General features: G+C 34.2%; 1 protein-coding gene across 2 annotated transcripts; it reads right to left on the reverse strand.

Moving 5' to 3' along the window:
* Positions 1-44: 44 nt before the first annotated feature.
* Positions 45-14,784, reverse strand: LOC111276669 (vacuolar protein sorting-associated protein 53 A-like). 2 transcript variants are annotated; one of them, XM_022862424.2, is made up of 24 exons: positions 14,529-14,784; positions 14,278-14,372; positions 14,080-14,136; positions 13,776-13,926; positions 13,506-13,576; positions 12,654-12,778; positions 12,005-12,165; positions 11,748-11,889; positions 11,319-11,382; positions 10,113-10,295; positions 9,965-10,006; positions 9,296-9,400; positions 9,144-9,203; positions 8,863-8,940; positions 8,243-8,350; positions 8,072-8,137; positions 2,862-2,939; positions 2,652-2,785; positions 2,476-2,569; positions 1,994-2,071; positions 1,591-1,653; positions 806-874; positions 624-719; positions 45-408 (listed from the first exon to the last, which is right to left on the reverse strand). In XM_022862424.2, the coding sequence occupies exons 1-24, from the start codon at positions 14,575-14,577 to the stop codon at positions 103-105; spliced, it is 2,475 nt and encodes an 824-aa protein (XP_022718159.2). In that variant the 5' UTR covers positions 14,578-14,784; the 3' UTR covers positions 45-102. The 2 variants fall into 2 exon arrangements, with proteins under 2 accessions (XP_022718159.2, XP_089602131.1); XM_089746005.1 differs by lacking the exon at positions 9,296-9,400.
* Between the last annotated feature and the right edge of the window lie 852 nt (positions 14,785-15,636).

Here is a 15,636-nt window from a genome sequence, read left to right on the forward strand (position 1 = left end):
AATTTTTATAATTTTAATTTTTGGATGAAAAATTGCTTCTAAAATTTGAGAATGAAAAACGGTTAAAAAAATAACAGATATATTTGCAATTATCTACAATTCTCATGCATTGAAAAGCTTTCTGAAAGGTCCATCCTTACGGTCCTTAGCAGCTTCTGTTAAAGCAAGGAACCTCTTGAATCCCGTTGTCGCAGCACCACGTCCGAGAGCAGCTGCTCTTGTTAGCACATCTTCTCGAGAAGCTATAAATCCAACTGAAGCGGGATTTGAAATCGCTTGAACTGCAGTGGCAGGAGGGGCAGGTGGTACTGCTTGGCCAACTGGTGCCACACTCGAAGGTTGTGAGATTGCTGGTGCACCTTTGTTGAAGTCATCTAATATACTTTGTTGGTCAGATTTCTTGAGGCCCTGGAGATGAAATTTTTAAGTTTTCACTCAGAAACCAAAATTTTGAGCCATGAAATGCTGAACATAGACAAGTTCAACAAAATTAGAGTGTTAAGATATGAAATCATTAAATGATATCCTGAACTTCAACCTGACATTTCAGCTATAACTGAAATCATGCTCCACATACTAGTTTGGTCGTTTGAAGTGATAAAGTTATGAATGATTAACTTCACCTTAAGCTCTAGAATACGCTGGAATTCCATTGGTGTTCCCTCAGGTAGCAATGCACGGTATGTATCCGCGACAGAATCGACAGGAGATAGTATAACCTGCATAGTGATGAAGAGCAAACTTGCATTATGATAGATAGCCGTAACCTGCTAGAAAGAAAAAGCTACCCAAAAATTTCACAAACCTTCAAAAGTGCTTCAGCTTTGCTCATCTCTCGACTTACAAATTTTGAATAGCCAGCAGCACCAGATGTCTGCCAATAGAAGTTAAATTAATCAGTCTTTGCAAAAGAGGAGAAAGATAGATAATAAATATGACAAAGAAACTGAGTGAAGCCATCATTGAATACAGAAACAAATCCATACAATATTGTAATTTACACCACGGAGGTAACTTCATTGAAATTGCAGACCAAAATGGAGTATTGAAATGAAGGGTAACCATTCAATTTTTAACACCAAAGTGTAGATAAGTTTTCTAGCATAGCATAAATCATATCTTTACAGATGTTACCAATTCGTGTCCCAAAGTACCCACTTTAATGGGAACATTATAGGGTAGTGTCCTTTAAACGATAAACATATATGATGTCATGCATCTTTCAACATCAAACTTGTTCCACAGAGAAAGTCGATTAATTATTGAAATTTTAAATAAAGAAAATACAAAATACCAATTGGATTAAATAAGAGCTGTAAGAAGCACGATTTCATTAAACACTGCACAGTGCTGAATTAAAAAGTGATGTATCATTTATAGCAGAGATGCAAAACCAGACTTAGGTCAGTAACATTTAAGAGCCAACAATGGCATCAAATGTGTCACTCCAATACTAAATAAGGGAAAAAAGCATGCTTTAAACCCCGATAAATAGAACATTCACATGCAATGATGTTAACAGAAAAATTGATAAAACCATCAATATAAAAAACTGGAAACCACGAGTGTTCATTTGATGCACTAACTCACCTGTCGACCAAGTGAAGGAATTTCCAAAAGAATTGTCTTTACAGCTTGAGTATCTAACAGCATCTGTAATACAATTGTACCGTTAATTTATATATTAATATACTTCAATGCTCTAGTATCCCCATTATTCCAAATTCCATGTTTGTTATCACAATGTATTCAATGACATTCAATTGTTGATACATGGTCTTCAGAGTTTAGGATTAATTGCAAATAAGTTAACAGACCCAAATCATAGACAACTAAGTATCAACATCTCAATTGACCATGTTTTGTATGCTAATGTTCACCAAAAGTTAATGGATGTAGAGCATTAGAGACAATGGCAATATACATTATACATAACCACAAGAACAAAACAGTAGAAAAAAGGAAAGTGAGAGAAACAATAAATGATCAGTACCTGTTGGGCACCAGTTTCTGATATCTGCTTGCATTTGAAAATGTTCATGTAGAACCGAGGGCCAAGCGATGATGCAAGCTGCAAGAATAAGAATTAAGCAAATTGAACAAAATATCTATCTGCGACAGGTTGTACTTTGAGTATACTACTAGCACTTGGAAATTTTAAGGTAAATGAACCTTGTAGTGTTGCACAATCTAAGGTTCACTAGTCCAAGCTCACATTTTCTTGAAACAGATGATAGAGAAAAATGAATGCATATACACGTACTTAAGGTGTTTTTCCCTACAAAAGATACCAATCATGCATAAATGCAGGCACGTGTCCATATGTATATGTACTCATGCATGCATATTTGCAGATATTTAAATTGGTTTCTCAACATGCGCACGGGAAATAACAAAGAGAGAAGAACAAAGCAAATAAGAAGACCAAACTATGTCAAGAAACATAGTATAAGACCCATGTCTTCTCGTATTTACCTTGTCCAAGAAGAACTGGAAGTAAATAGGTGAAAGAAGGCTCCCAAGTATAGGAATGCTACTGGTAAGGATCATATTTATGCCATTGACATATCTGCAACAAAGACAATGATATTGCTTTTAAAAGTTGACTCTGGCCATGATGAAACTAAAATCTCAAAAGTAATGCATCTTACCCTGATTGATCGCCAACACTTTCAAGGGTACCCCATGGAACACGGGTCATTGCAGCCATTTCAGCATCAAATTTAGTTTCCAGGCCAAGCACTAGGGTTACTAAAGATTTGGTTATAACTGCTGAAAATTCATCCTGCAAAATTGCAAGACATTGTAGAAGTCAACAGAAGGATTTTTACAAAATGGATTAGTTATGAAGTATGCTGTACCTGCACTTCTGACATATCGACCCGGTCTGCAAATTGAGAATCAATGATTTTGGATACACTTTCAGCAAGTTCACCAGACTGTTATAAAAGTAAACTTGGGTTATTAAAACTCTAAAATCAGTTTTTGTTATCAATGTAAGCAGGTATTTATTTATGTACATAAGAAGGGCAGCATAGGCAATAACTGCCTGCTACAGAACCGAATGCTATTGGTATGATGCTAAGAAGTGTTGCATGCAGTGAATTTACCCTAATCTCAAGCATCAGTGTGACCAAGATACCATGTAGTGTAGGAAAAAAAATAACCAATAGATTAGCATCCCATTAAATAGAAGAATGAAGGACCAAATGAAACTGCATCAATATTAATCAGTCACACATAATAACCATGGTCTTGTTGTTCACACTTGCAGTAGTGAGGATGCAGTTTTATGATGCTTAAATTACTCAGTATGGACACCAAAGCTCCCAGCTATAGTTCACCCATAATATACCATAAAGAAAGCCAAGACTAAAACAGTTTTATTCTTCTATATTTTTCTTATTACAATGCAAGAATTGCATGAAAATATATAGGTTAATGACTGAATATTCTCAACCTTAAAACCCAAGATTTTCATGCATTAAAACAGCCAATCAAAGGAGTAATTTACTCTCTACACATAATAGGAAAATATCCAATGGATTTAGTGTAATTACCCAAATCACTTCTTATTCTAAAAATAAGAGACTTAAGTAAAATATATAAAGTCAACTAATCAAGCAATAATGAAGATTAGATTTTCACACTCCCCCTCAAGCTAGGTAGTAGATGTCAATCATGTCCAACTTAGACTTTAGATTCTCAAAGTTGTTTCGAGAGAGAGCCTTAGTGAGTATGTCTACAATTTGGAGGCATGTGAGAGTATAAACTAATCTAACAATTCCTTCCTCTATCTTTTCTTTGATGAAGTGATGATCAATCTCCACATGTTTAGTCATATCATGATGAACAGGATTCTTTGCTATACTTATGGTAGCTTTGTTGTCGCAGAATATCTTTATGGATTCTTCTACAAAGACTTTTAACTCCCCTAGCAATCTTTTCAGCCAAATTCCCTCACATATGCCATAAGACATAGCTCTAAACTCAGCTTCTGCGCTACTTCTAGCCACCATAGATTGCTTCTCGATTCGCCAAGTAACCAAAATTTCCCACACATAGGTACAATAACCAGTAGTTGATCTTCTGTCAATAGCGGATCCAGCCCAATCAGCATCAATGTAAATTTCAACATTTCAGCATGATGTCTTCTTAAAAAATAACCCTTTGCCAACACTTTTCTTTAGATACTGTAAGATTCAATACACAGCCCTCAAGTGTTTCTCGGTTTGATTGTTTATGAATCTGCTTACCATGCTAACTGAAAAAACCGATATCTAGTCTTGTATGAGAAAGGTAGATGAGTTTCCCAACAAGTCTTTAATATCTGCCCTTATCTGTTGGTGGACTTCCTTCTTCCATTCCTACCTTATTCATTGTGTCCATAGGGTGTCAGTAGGTTTGCATCCAAGCATTCTAGTTTCCTTTAGTAAGTCTAGGACATATTTATGCTGTGAAATAGAGATGCCATTCCTTAAGCAAGCTACCTCCATGCCAAGAAAATATTTGAGGTGTCCCAAATCTTTGATTTCAAATTCTTCGGCTAGAAGGTTCTTTAGGTTACTAATTTCTTTCACATAGTCTCCAGTAAGAATAATGTCATCCACATAGACAATAAGAATGGCTATTTTTCTTTCAGGTGAATGTTTGACAAACATGGTGTGATTGGTATGGCATTGTGAAAAACCATACTTCTTTATCAATTTTGTTAGTCTATCAAACCATGCACGTGGGGATTGTTTGAGACCATATAAAGACTTTTGAAGCCTACATACCTTGCCAGAATTGTCCTGGTTTTTGAATCTTGGAAGGATTTCCATGTTAACTTCTTATAGGTCACCATTAAAAAATGTATTTTTTACATCTAGTTGGTGAAGTGGCCAATTTAGATTTGCTACCAATGATAATAACACCCGAATTATATTAAGTTTAGCAACCGGAGCAAATGTCTCCATATAGTCAACATCATAAGATAGAGTAAATCCTTTGGCAATAAGGTGAGCTTTGAATTTGTTAATACTTCCATCTGCATTGTGCTTGATAGTAAAAATCCATTTGCACTCAACTGGATTTTTCTGTTTGGGCAGTTCTGAAATCTCCGATGTTTTGTTCTTTTATAGGGCCTTGATTTTTTTCAAAACAGCCATCTTCCGTTTTGGTTGCATGAGTGCTTCATGAATATTATTGGGAGATCTGCATATTATTTAGTGTGGTAACAAAAGCCTGATAATTGGGTGATAAACCTTCATAAGAAACCACATTATAGATTGGATGTTGAGTACATGATCTCACACCTTTCCTTAGAGCAATCAGTTGATCAAGATCATCAAAAGATTCAATTAGATCAAATTTAGTAATAGTATTACCTGTGTTGGTTTCAAGTATTTTTGGAATCGGTTCAAATTCTTGGTTTTGCTTTGAAGGTGCACATTCTCCTATATCCTTTTGAGTTTTTTGTCTTCTTGAATAGGCGATCAACTCTTTGTTTGTTTTCCCTTGTATGGAGTTTGGGCTTGGAGGATTTGGTTGGATGTTCTGGACGTGAAAGGGAGTTTGATAAGTGTTTGGTGGTTTGGTAATAGAATCTTCCCAAAGTTGATATTCTCGTGTGATTGGATTCTCCCCCTAAATAATAGTTTTGGGAAAGCAAGGTTGATTTTCAAAAAAGGTAACATTCATGGAATGGTAGAATTTCTTTGTTACTGATGAGTAACACTTGTATCTTTTTTTGTTTGGGGAATATCCGAGAAATATGCATTTGGGATCTAATTTGCTTTGGTTTTGTTGGTTGGTAAGAACAAATGTAGTGCATCCAAACACTTTAATGTGAATAGACAAGATGAGTCGAAGGTGAGGATAGGAACTGAGAAAAGATTGGCAAGGGCTTTGAAATTTCAAGACTCGAGAAGGCATTCTGTTTATAAGATATGTAGCAGTAAGAACAGCCTCACCCCAAAAATTATTAGGCACATGGGCAGCCATCATGAGGGATCTTGCAACTTCCAACAAATATCGATTACATCTTTCAGCAATGCCATTCTATTGAGAAGTGTCAACATGAGCTTTAATGAATTATACCATGCTTCATTAGATATGATCCGAGAGTTGAATTGTAGTATTCTCTCCCATTGTTGGTTCTCAACACTTGGATTTTGGTTTTGAATTGAGTTTGGATCATATTGTTGAAGTTTTGGAATAGCTGGCCCACTTTTGATTTTTCCTTCATAAGGTTTACCCAAGTAACCCTGGTGTGATCATCAATAAATGTGACAAACCATCTGGAGTCAATAATGTTATTTACTCTAGAGGGACCCCAAATGTCACTATGTATCATTGAAAAAGGATGGGATTGTTTGTAAGACTGATTAAGGTATGTGGTACAAATATGTTTGGATAGTTGGCAGATTTCACATTAAAAGTTATTAGGATTTTGAGTGAATAATGAGGGAAACAACCTTTTAAGGTACAAAAAATTTGGATGACCTAACCGATAGTGTCACAACATGATAGTACTATCTTTATTATTACTGGAGGATGAAGCCACACGAGATCTTTTGATATTATCATTCAGAATTATTAGCTCTTAGGATATAGAGTTCTACACACATCTTAGCATTGCCAATCATCCTCCTAAATCCAAATCTTGAAATTCACACATATTTGGAAAAAATTTAGTAACACACTTAAGGTCTCTTGCAAGTTTGCTTATAGACAGTAGATTGCAACTTAGATTTGGGACAAACAGAACAGAATCAAGTGTTATCTCTTTGGAAATAACAACAGATCCTGTATCGGTTACTTTTGAAAGTGAGTCATCAACAATTTGAACTGTGAAGTTTTCATGACATGGGTTGTATTTACTAGATACAGATGCATCCCCAGTCATATTATTACTGGAGGATGAAGCCACACGAGATCTTTTGATATTATCATTCAAAATTATTAGCTCTTAGGATATAGAGTTCTACACACATCTTAGCATTGCCAATCATCTTCCTAAATCCAAATCTTGAAATTCACACATATTTGGAAAAAATTTAGTAACACACTCAAGGTCTCTTGCAAGTTTGCTTATAGACAGTAGATTGCAACTTAGATTTGGGACAAACAGAACAGAATCAAGTGTTATCTCTTTGGAAATAACAACAGATCCTGTATCGGTTACTTTTGAAAGTGAGTCATCAACAATTTGAACTGTGAAGTTTTCATGACATGGGTTGTATTTACTAGATACAGATGCATCCCCAGTCATATGGTCTAAAGCTCCAAAATTCACAATCCATGAATTTGTTTTCTTTAGTTTTATACTCAAGGCACTTAGAAAATTACCTTTTTGTGCTAAAAAACCTGTTCGAATAAGAGTGGTAAAGTTCTGCAATGATTGAGAAATGCTAGCTTCACGGTTAAAGATAACCTCTGAAGCTAGACTCTCCTTTCCGTTGGCCATGTTGGACTCCAAGTGAAAATTTTCAGAGGGTCAAATCATGCTCTGATACCATGAAGAAATCTCTAGAATAAAACTATTTTATTCTTCTATATTTTTCTTATTACAATGGTAGAATTGCATGAAAATATATAGCCTAAAGACTGAATATTCTCAGCCTTAAAACCCAAGATTTTCATGCAGTAAAACAGCTAATCAAAGGAATAATTTACTCTCTACACATAATAGGAAAACATCTAATGGATTTGGTGTAATTACCCAAATCACTTCTTATTCTAAAAATAAGAGACTTAACTAAAATAGATAAAGTCAACTAATCAAGTAATAATGAAGATTAGATTTTCACACATAATCACCATGGTCTTGTTGTTCACACATGCAGTAGCGAGGATGCAGTTTTAAGATGCTTAAATTACTCAGGACGGACACCAAAGCTCCCAGCTATAGTTCACCCATAATATACCATAAAGAAAGCCAAGATCCCCCTTACTTCCAATTGTACCAGTAATTGTTCAACATGAACAAAAGCATGGCATTGCACACTAACATGCACAAGGGCTAACATCGTCGCAGCACATTTCAACATGTGATAATCAGAGACAAGTTGTGATTCCAGAAACTGACCGTTTTATGGCAATATTCAGCTGAATTTACAATATAACAGATCACCCTTTCATCCTTGTCAGATGTCTGTCAAATGTTGCCCCATAAATGCACAATAAAATATTAGCATCTGATCTAGAAAACAAGTGATTTCCATAAACACCTCAAAGGTTAGCACAGCTGAAAATATACCTTTATCTGCCCATCCATACCAGTAGCAGCAGCAACAATCCCTGTACCACCCTTTGGCAGTCTTGCAAAAAGCTTTGTAGCATAGGCTTTGAGGACTCCTTGAAACACCTAAGGATGGAGGAGATTATTTAAGATTTCATTAACCAACCACCTCATCTTTTTCCATTGTAAATTGTTCTGATTCTTAAGATTCATTTCACAACTTAATTTTGTGCAATATCACTTGTATATAAATATAGACAGATAAGAGTTTAATGTATAAAATAAAATCGCACACATAAATTTCTTTCTACAATAAAATTATGCATGTAACAATTTTGTATCCCTTCTTTGGCAACCCTCCCAACAATCTATGACCCACAAGCAATCATTTACCCTTATGTTTGGTTCAGTATTTCCAAGTATGATTTGTTTGGCCCTCTTGATAAGTAATGTTTTATTGTCACATCCAGAAAAATGTAAACCAAAGATCAACGAATTACATGTCCCACCCATCTGAATTTATAGAGTATTCCTTGATTTCATTATCATTGAATAAATCATTTTCATTCTAAGATAAAATAAACTTTACTGCAAATACACCAAAAAAAAAAAAAAAAGAATGAATTTCCAGAAAATACCTTGAACAAATTATATAAAGTCTGGCTCTTTGTCAGAGCAGTGCATCGCTTTAAGCTCCTCTTGATTATAAGAAACAACTAGGACAAGACAGTAAATGAAGACCAAGTCAATAAAATGAATATACTAAATATAATCTCCAACACAATATTAAGCACAAATCTGCCAATTTGGATTATAAGCATATAGTTGCTCTCAAAACAACAGCGTGTACCCATTGCAGCAAACTAGAAAAGGACATAAAGGATCGACTTGAGTAGTAAATAGAAAAATAGTTGCTTACCTGCATACTACTGCAAAGCACATTATTCTGACTTCCTTCCTCAACATCCCATGTTTCTTCCTGTTATACGCAACAATGATTCAATGAAATATGAGCACCAAAAGTAACAGACAGTGTTCACTGAAGAATGATTCATATTATGCCTGAACTACCTGAACAAGTTTCTCAAGATTCTCCATCAGTGTTTTTTCTTCTAATTCTATATATACAGTTAAGTGAGGCTCAAAGCAAGATGAAATAATCCCATGGAAGTTGAACTGCCAGAAATAAGTACAGGCCATTTCATTAGCAAAATTATAGGATGAAAGCTAAAACTATGGTGTAAACAGGAAATAACAATGCAAAAATGCAGACAGAAAATATGTTTTCAGTATCTACTAAATTAGAAAAAGCAGAGGCAAATACTGTTTCTCGGAAAATAAAGTTTGAAATTAGATAACTTATTAGTTATTGTATATTCATTCAACAATATAACAAACCAATCATGAGGAGGCATTACACTTATCCAATTTGAAATAGAGAGCAACATCTTACTCCCAGCATTTCAATGGACCTAGGAAGACAGCCTAATGAATGATGTGCATGCCTTGGAATACAAGGGATTTTACAGCAAAAACATGTAGGCCCCACCAACTTAACAATCTCTTTAGGTATCCATCACCTTCCAATTTCTCAAGGAAATGCAAAAGATGGTAAGACATGTTAAAGAAGTGATCACATTGTCCAACATAATAGTTTCTGCAGTTGGAGCGTGGACTCTAAATTTGACTCAGGCCAATGAACTAAATGTAAGAATGCTCTTATAGACAGTTAGAATGTACCCCGGCTCCAGGTGCAGACAAATCTTTGTTTCCATCCTTTTTCTGTCAACACAAACATTAGAAGAGAAAATTAATAACATAATTGTGTAATTCACTAGCAGAAGGGTTTTTCTATATCAGAGAGAAGTGATAATTGTGTAGAGCGTACTTCATTCTCAGTATCTTGATGTGCAGCAAGCTTTTTCTCATACTTCTTTCGAATGTCTGATGCACTTTGACTATTATGCTGCCTACCAATTTCTTCAATTTCATTTCCAACTTCTCTACTCTGAGTACCACCGCCAAATTTCTCCGCCAGTTCATCCTCAAATTCTAAAGTTCTTTGCAGTGCCTGCAATGTCCAAAGCATATGAAACTTCACAAGTAAAACTGGCATACATAAAATCATTGGCAATGACATATGAAATAGTAATTTAACAGATCACATCAGCTTATAATTATACCAGAAATAGAAAATAAAACCTAAAAACAAAGCGATCCCAACGGAAACACCTTCAGAATGGAGCTTAACTCAATGACTTCAAACAACTGTCTAAATGTTGAATAATTGTCTTCTAGTTCTTGGCCTAGTGGCAAAGAAGCCTTAAGGAAGACATGAGGGCTTGGGTTCGAACCAAGCCACCCCCTCCCCTTTCCCATGTAATAGGCCTTTGCCCTCCTATGCACCAAAAAAATGCTGAATAATTGATGAAAAATATGGAAAAGATATCTTAATACAAACTATGAGCTTTGTGTTAAATGGGCCTTAAATGGTAAATGAGACTGAAGAGAGATGTGATGCTGATCATGTAAGTCCATGCTAGAAGAAACTATCCTAGGATGAGATTGACAATCATCAGCAAAACTGTCTCAGAAAAAGAAAAAAAAACATGTGCTGAGCTTGTGTGATAATGGGAAATAATTGAACACTTTCCCCTCTATCTCTCTCCCCTGTCATCAGTTTCGTAGAAGAAATCAGCAATATAACCAATCAGCATTTTCAAGATATAACCAAAAACAGTAGCTAGTTTACAATGGCATCTCTAGTTAGGCAATTTTTATTAAAAAAAAAAAATTATAAAACAAATATTTTGAGCAAAATAACAATGCAGTGGCTAGGCTTTGGTCCTTGATAGTGTACCCAAAATAAAAGCAATGCAGTGTCAAACACACTACGGTAGCAATGTTCAACTGCGCATTTAACCCTAAGTTTCTTGAAGACAAAAACAAGGAAACTCTCTTTGTGAGTGCTAAATCAAGCGAGTTTTACTTCCAAAAACACGCAAAACAGCCAAAGACCACTTTCTATTGGTACTGAAGAGTCAAGAGCATTTTACAAGATTCCATTGAAAAATATCCAGAAAATATGGGTTACCATCAGCAAGGTTGCAACATCAGGCTTCTCTTTCAGGTTGCCAAGGATCCCCTCTAGTTGTTTCCTGGAAGCAAAATTCCAAATAAGACAGTCTAAATCCTGTACAATATTATCCTGCAGTGATATAACTTGTTCAATACCCCCCCCCTTGCACAATCAATAATTCATTTGTTGTATAATTCGGCATCATCTCATTAAGTCCCTTTTCACAAAAAAAAGTTGAAAAACCGTAGTATTTAAAGAGAAAGAAAAAATTAATATGTTTATTCAACCACTATTTAAAGAGAAAGAAAAAGTCATAGATGCTTGAAACTGTTGCTTCAATGATGTAAAGAATGAAGATTACATAAGTCATTGAACCACCTTAGAAATACCTTTATTTTATATCATTCATGAAATTTATAAGATTTCTGTCCATATAATGCATACCTTGTCTTCTTACAGAACTGGATACAGAGACGATATGGGACAAGCCATGAGGTAGGAAAGATTTTCCAGATTTCCTCATTTGTTCTCATTCGGCGCTTGATCCATGCATACCTTCGTTCCGTTTTATCCAGTTTAGCTAGTTCTGATTAGACAGCAAGCGTCAAGACTTTAAAACCATTCAAACTAATTGTGAAAGCTTCATGTATAAAGTAAATATTAAAGATTTATATTGAAAGGGAGGATGAAGCCACACAAACCAGCTCCTTCAAAGATCTGTTCATATGAAGTAAGCTCCCTGCTGCAAAAGTTATTTACTAACTCTTCTCTCACAGATGGTTCCAAGGCATCGACAACTAAACAAGCATCAGATAAGTGCTGCAACAAATTACTCTCTTCGGACTCTTTGCCAGTTCCTAAGCTGTGATTAAAACCTCAAACTTATAAAATACAAAAAATTGAAGTAAAACATAATTTAGTGGAAAGAATCAACAGCTGTAACTAGGTAAACAGAGTAATTATTCTTATTTGATTGTACAAGAAGCATAAGAAGGAATTTTATGTGTCTCTAAAGCCCCCCCCCCCCCCCCCAAACAACATGACAAATTCTTCCAAGCCAACATCTACAAGGTAAAATTTATCAATGTAATTCAACAATACTGTAAAAAATTACCTTCAGAAGTACTGGTTCTGTGCAAACAGAACCAAATTTGTTCTCTTTTATTTAATCTTTTATTTGATTATATACAGAACCAATTTAATTCTATTTTATTAATTTTCATTGCAATTGCTTAATAAATATCAAGATTTTGCAATGCCTCAACAAACTATATTGATGATTAGCTTCTAAATCTGCTACATAAAATTTCAATCCAAAGGAGGACAGCATCAAATTTATATACCACATACCTTGAGAAATCAGAGAAGACATGTGATTTCAGTATCTGTTTAATATTCTTGAACTTCTCCCTTAGCTCTGTGATTTTCGGAATATCCCTATAAGCTTCAAAATGACTACATAACTGATTTACAGCCTGAAATGCATAATAAATTGGACTTATTAAGATGAACCAGATCTTCGTAAAGCAACACTAAAGCAAACTTCAGAAAATGGAATTAGTATGATTAAATGAAACATGTACAATAATAGACTTTTACTTGGTAGAAAAGATGACAGAAACTATAGAACAAGTAGCGATGAGGGCAAGAGAACTTTTATGAGAAAAAACAAAGACGAGAGAGAGAGAGAGAGAGAGAGAGAGAGAGAGAGAACTAATGAAAACTAAAGCAGCCAATGCCAGTTAAGGTAAAAGCATCTCTCAGCAAAGAAGTTATGAGTTGATGCATCAAATTTTCCTTCTGATAAGATAAAATTCGTAATATAAGAGGTAATTTATCCACCTTAGATATTTAGGAAAAGTCTGAAAGCCTAAAAAAATGTTCAATTTCAAAATACCTAAAACAGAAGAGAGAGGGACAAATGGAGTTGAAATAAGCCAAATGAAAAGTGAAAGGTTCCATGTTTCCTCAATGATAAGGCAATTGGTAGATCAAATAAATGTATCAAAGCATGCCAAAATTAGATTCACTAAAACCATAAATACAGTCGTCTCTTGCAGCCATACATCTCAAATAAAAAGCCAAAAGAAATGAAATAGTTTTGACATCACTAGAAGTAGATTACCAATAAGATATTTCGTATTTGCAATTATTAGCTTCCATAGAGATAGCAAACAAACTACACACTCAGAAATAACATACCTCTAACTGGGCAGCTGCCTCCTTATATTGTCGCTTAGAAGCCATGACTTGAAGTTGCTCTACAGCAGAGACTGCCATGACATGGTAAGGATTTATATTAGAAAAGCATACAGTTTAAATAACTGATGTCAGCCAAAGGTTAGAACCCATAGAGTCTTATGAAGCATATTTTACTATTGATCATAAACTACGTTGCTCAGACTTGCGTATAAGTGTTGGATGTCAAATGAACACATATAAAGAAGACCCAGAAAGAATAAAAAGTCTGACCTAGCATCGTCAGACGATGAAGAGCTGTAATTGTAGTTGTTATATGCTTCTTGGCAAAGTCCAGCTTCTTGATATCTCGGCATATTTCTTGAACCATCATCTCACTTTGCTCAGCTTTTGTTTTTATTTCATGGATTTTATATGTTAGTTCCTGTTTAGACAAAACAATACGGGTTCAAAATGGCCCAAAAGAGGGCAAAATTAGAAAAGAGAAACCCTAAAGAAATGCTTACATATAAAAGGATTGATACTAATAATATGAATGATTTTATTGAAAGCAACTGACAAATTCAAACAAACCAACCTCCACAGCATGTGTAGCAGCAGCTAGATCTTCCTTAGCTTTGGTTCCCGAATTGCTCTGCAATCAAAATAGCTTAATCATTTGTTACAGTTTCCTCAACTTTCCCAAAGACAAACTGTAATATCTCCTAGTTTACATGTTAGATGCAAAACCTCTAAAAACAATAGATTTTGAAAACGAATAAGAAAGATTCAATACCTGTTGACGAACAGCAGCCAATATTCCGGCATCCACACGACGAATCTCGCTTTGTATCTTTAGCATTAATGGCTCAACGCCAGATAAAGAAGCCTCTGAACATCAAACGAAATTTGGGAATCAATACCAGATAAATTCCAATCCATTAAACAATTTCATAACTTGGAGATCACATCTAAGGCTTAAATTCTAGCAAATCGGGTTGAAATATAACCGTTCGAAGATTTTCAAAGATCGTTTTTATGAGATACCTGTGGGGAACATCTGGTTGATGTACTCTAGAGTACTCATTTTGTCCATTGCCTAAAAAATTCGATCCTGTCGACCTGGTAGACTTGTACAAGCAATCTTAAGACAAATTAAAAAGAGGATCTAAAGGAAAAAAAAAAAAAAAAACCTAAGATATTAAAAAATTTTCAACTAAAATTGTAAAATAAAAGCAACATTACAAGATATTCAAATTAAAAAGAAAAAACTAGAGAAAATTTTGCTTCCTCCGAAAATTATACTGCCAGTCTACCGCACCAAGAAGAAGAAGAGTCTCTGCTTTGGATAGCTATGGGCCAGATTTGGACTCTCTTTTGGGCTTTCCGTTAAATTGAATTGGGTTTACTAACGAATTGGGTTATTGGACAAGGAAACGGAATGGAGAATAAGGCTAAGGAAAAAAAATACTATTGAGTATTGATTTTTGATTGGGCTTTACGCTTTTTATAACAGATCGAATTTGTAAACAGTTTCTTATGGGCCAAGTAAAAGAAATTATAGCTGTTGACTTGAGAGCCCTTTTTAACTGTTGAATAAATTATTTGTCATATTAATTAAACTGTGACCATAAAAAAATCAGTAGCCGTTGAAACTTGAAAAATATAAGTATTTTAAATGGACATAAACAAGTATTCAAAAATTTAGGGTTCATTTAAAACAATCATAAAATTAATTATGGTAAAATTAAAAATAATTATTATTATTATTATTATTATAATTATGATTGAAAAAAATAAATATTATATTTATGATTGAAAAAATTTTAATAAAAAATTTATATTGAATTAATTTTATTAAAATTAATATTTTAATTTAATTGATGATGCGTAAAATTTAATTTTTAATGCAATAAAATTTAAATGGACATTTATTTAAAAAAAAAAAAAGAGGAATTTAAAGTTTCATTTCTTTCATGAAAAAATCTCATGTTTAAGATCTTAATTACCCGTAGTTAAAATACAAATAAAAATCTCTTGATATAAAATTATTTTAATTGGTAGGTAATAATAATAATAATAATAATAATAATAATAATAATAATAATAATAATAATAATAATGCTCAGTCCGATGCCAATCATGCCAAGACCTA

The sequence above is a fragment of the Durio zibethinus genome, chromosome 17 (genome assembly GCF_047325235.1).
Source record: "Durio zibethinus cultivar Kanyao isolate XHJ-2024 chromosome 17, ASM4732523v1, whole genome shotgun sequence".
Lineage (NCBI taxonomy): Eukaryota > Viridiplantae > Streptophyta > Magnoliopsida > Malvales > Malvaceae > Durio > Durio zibethinus.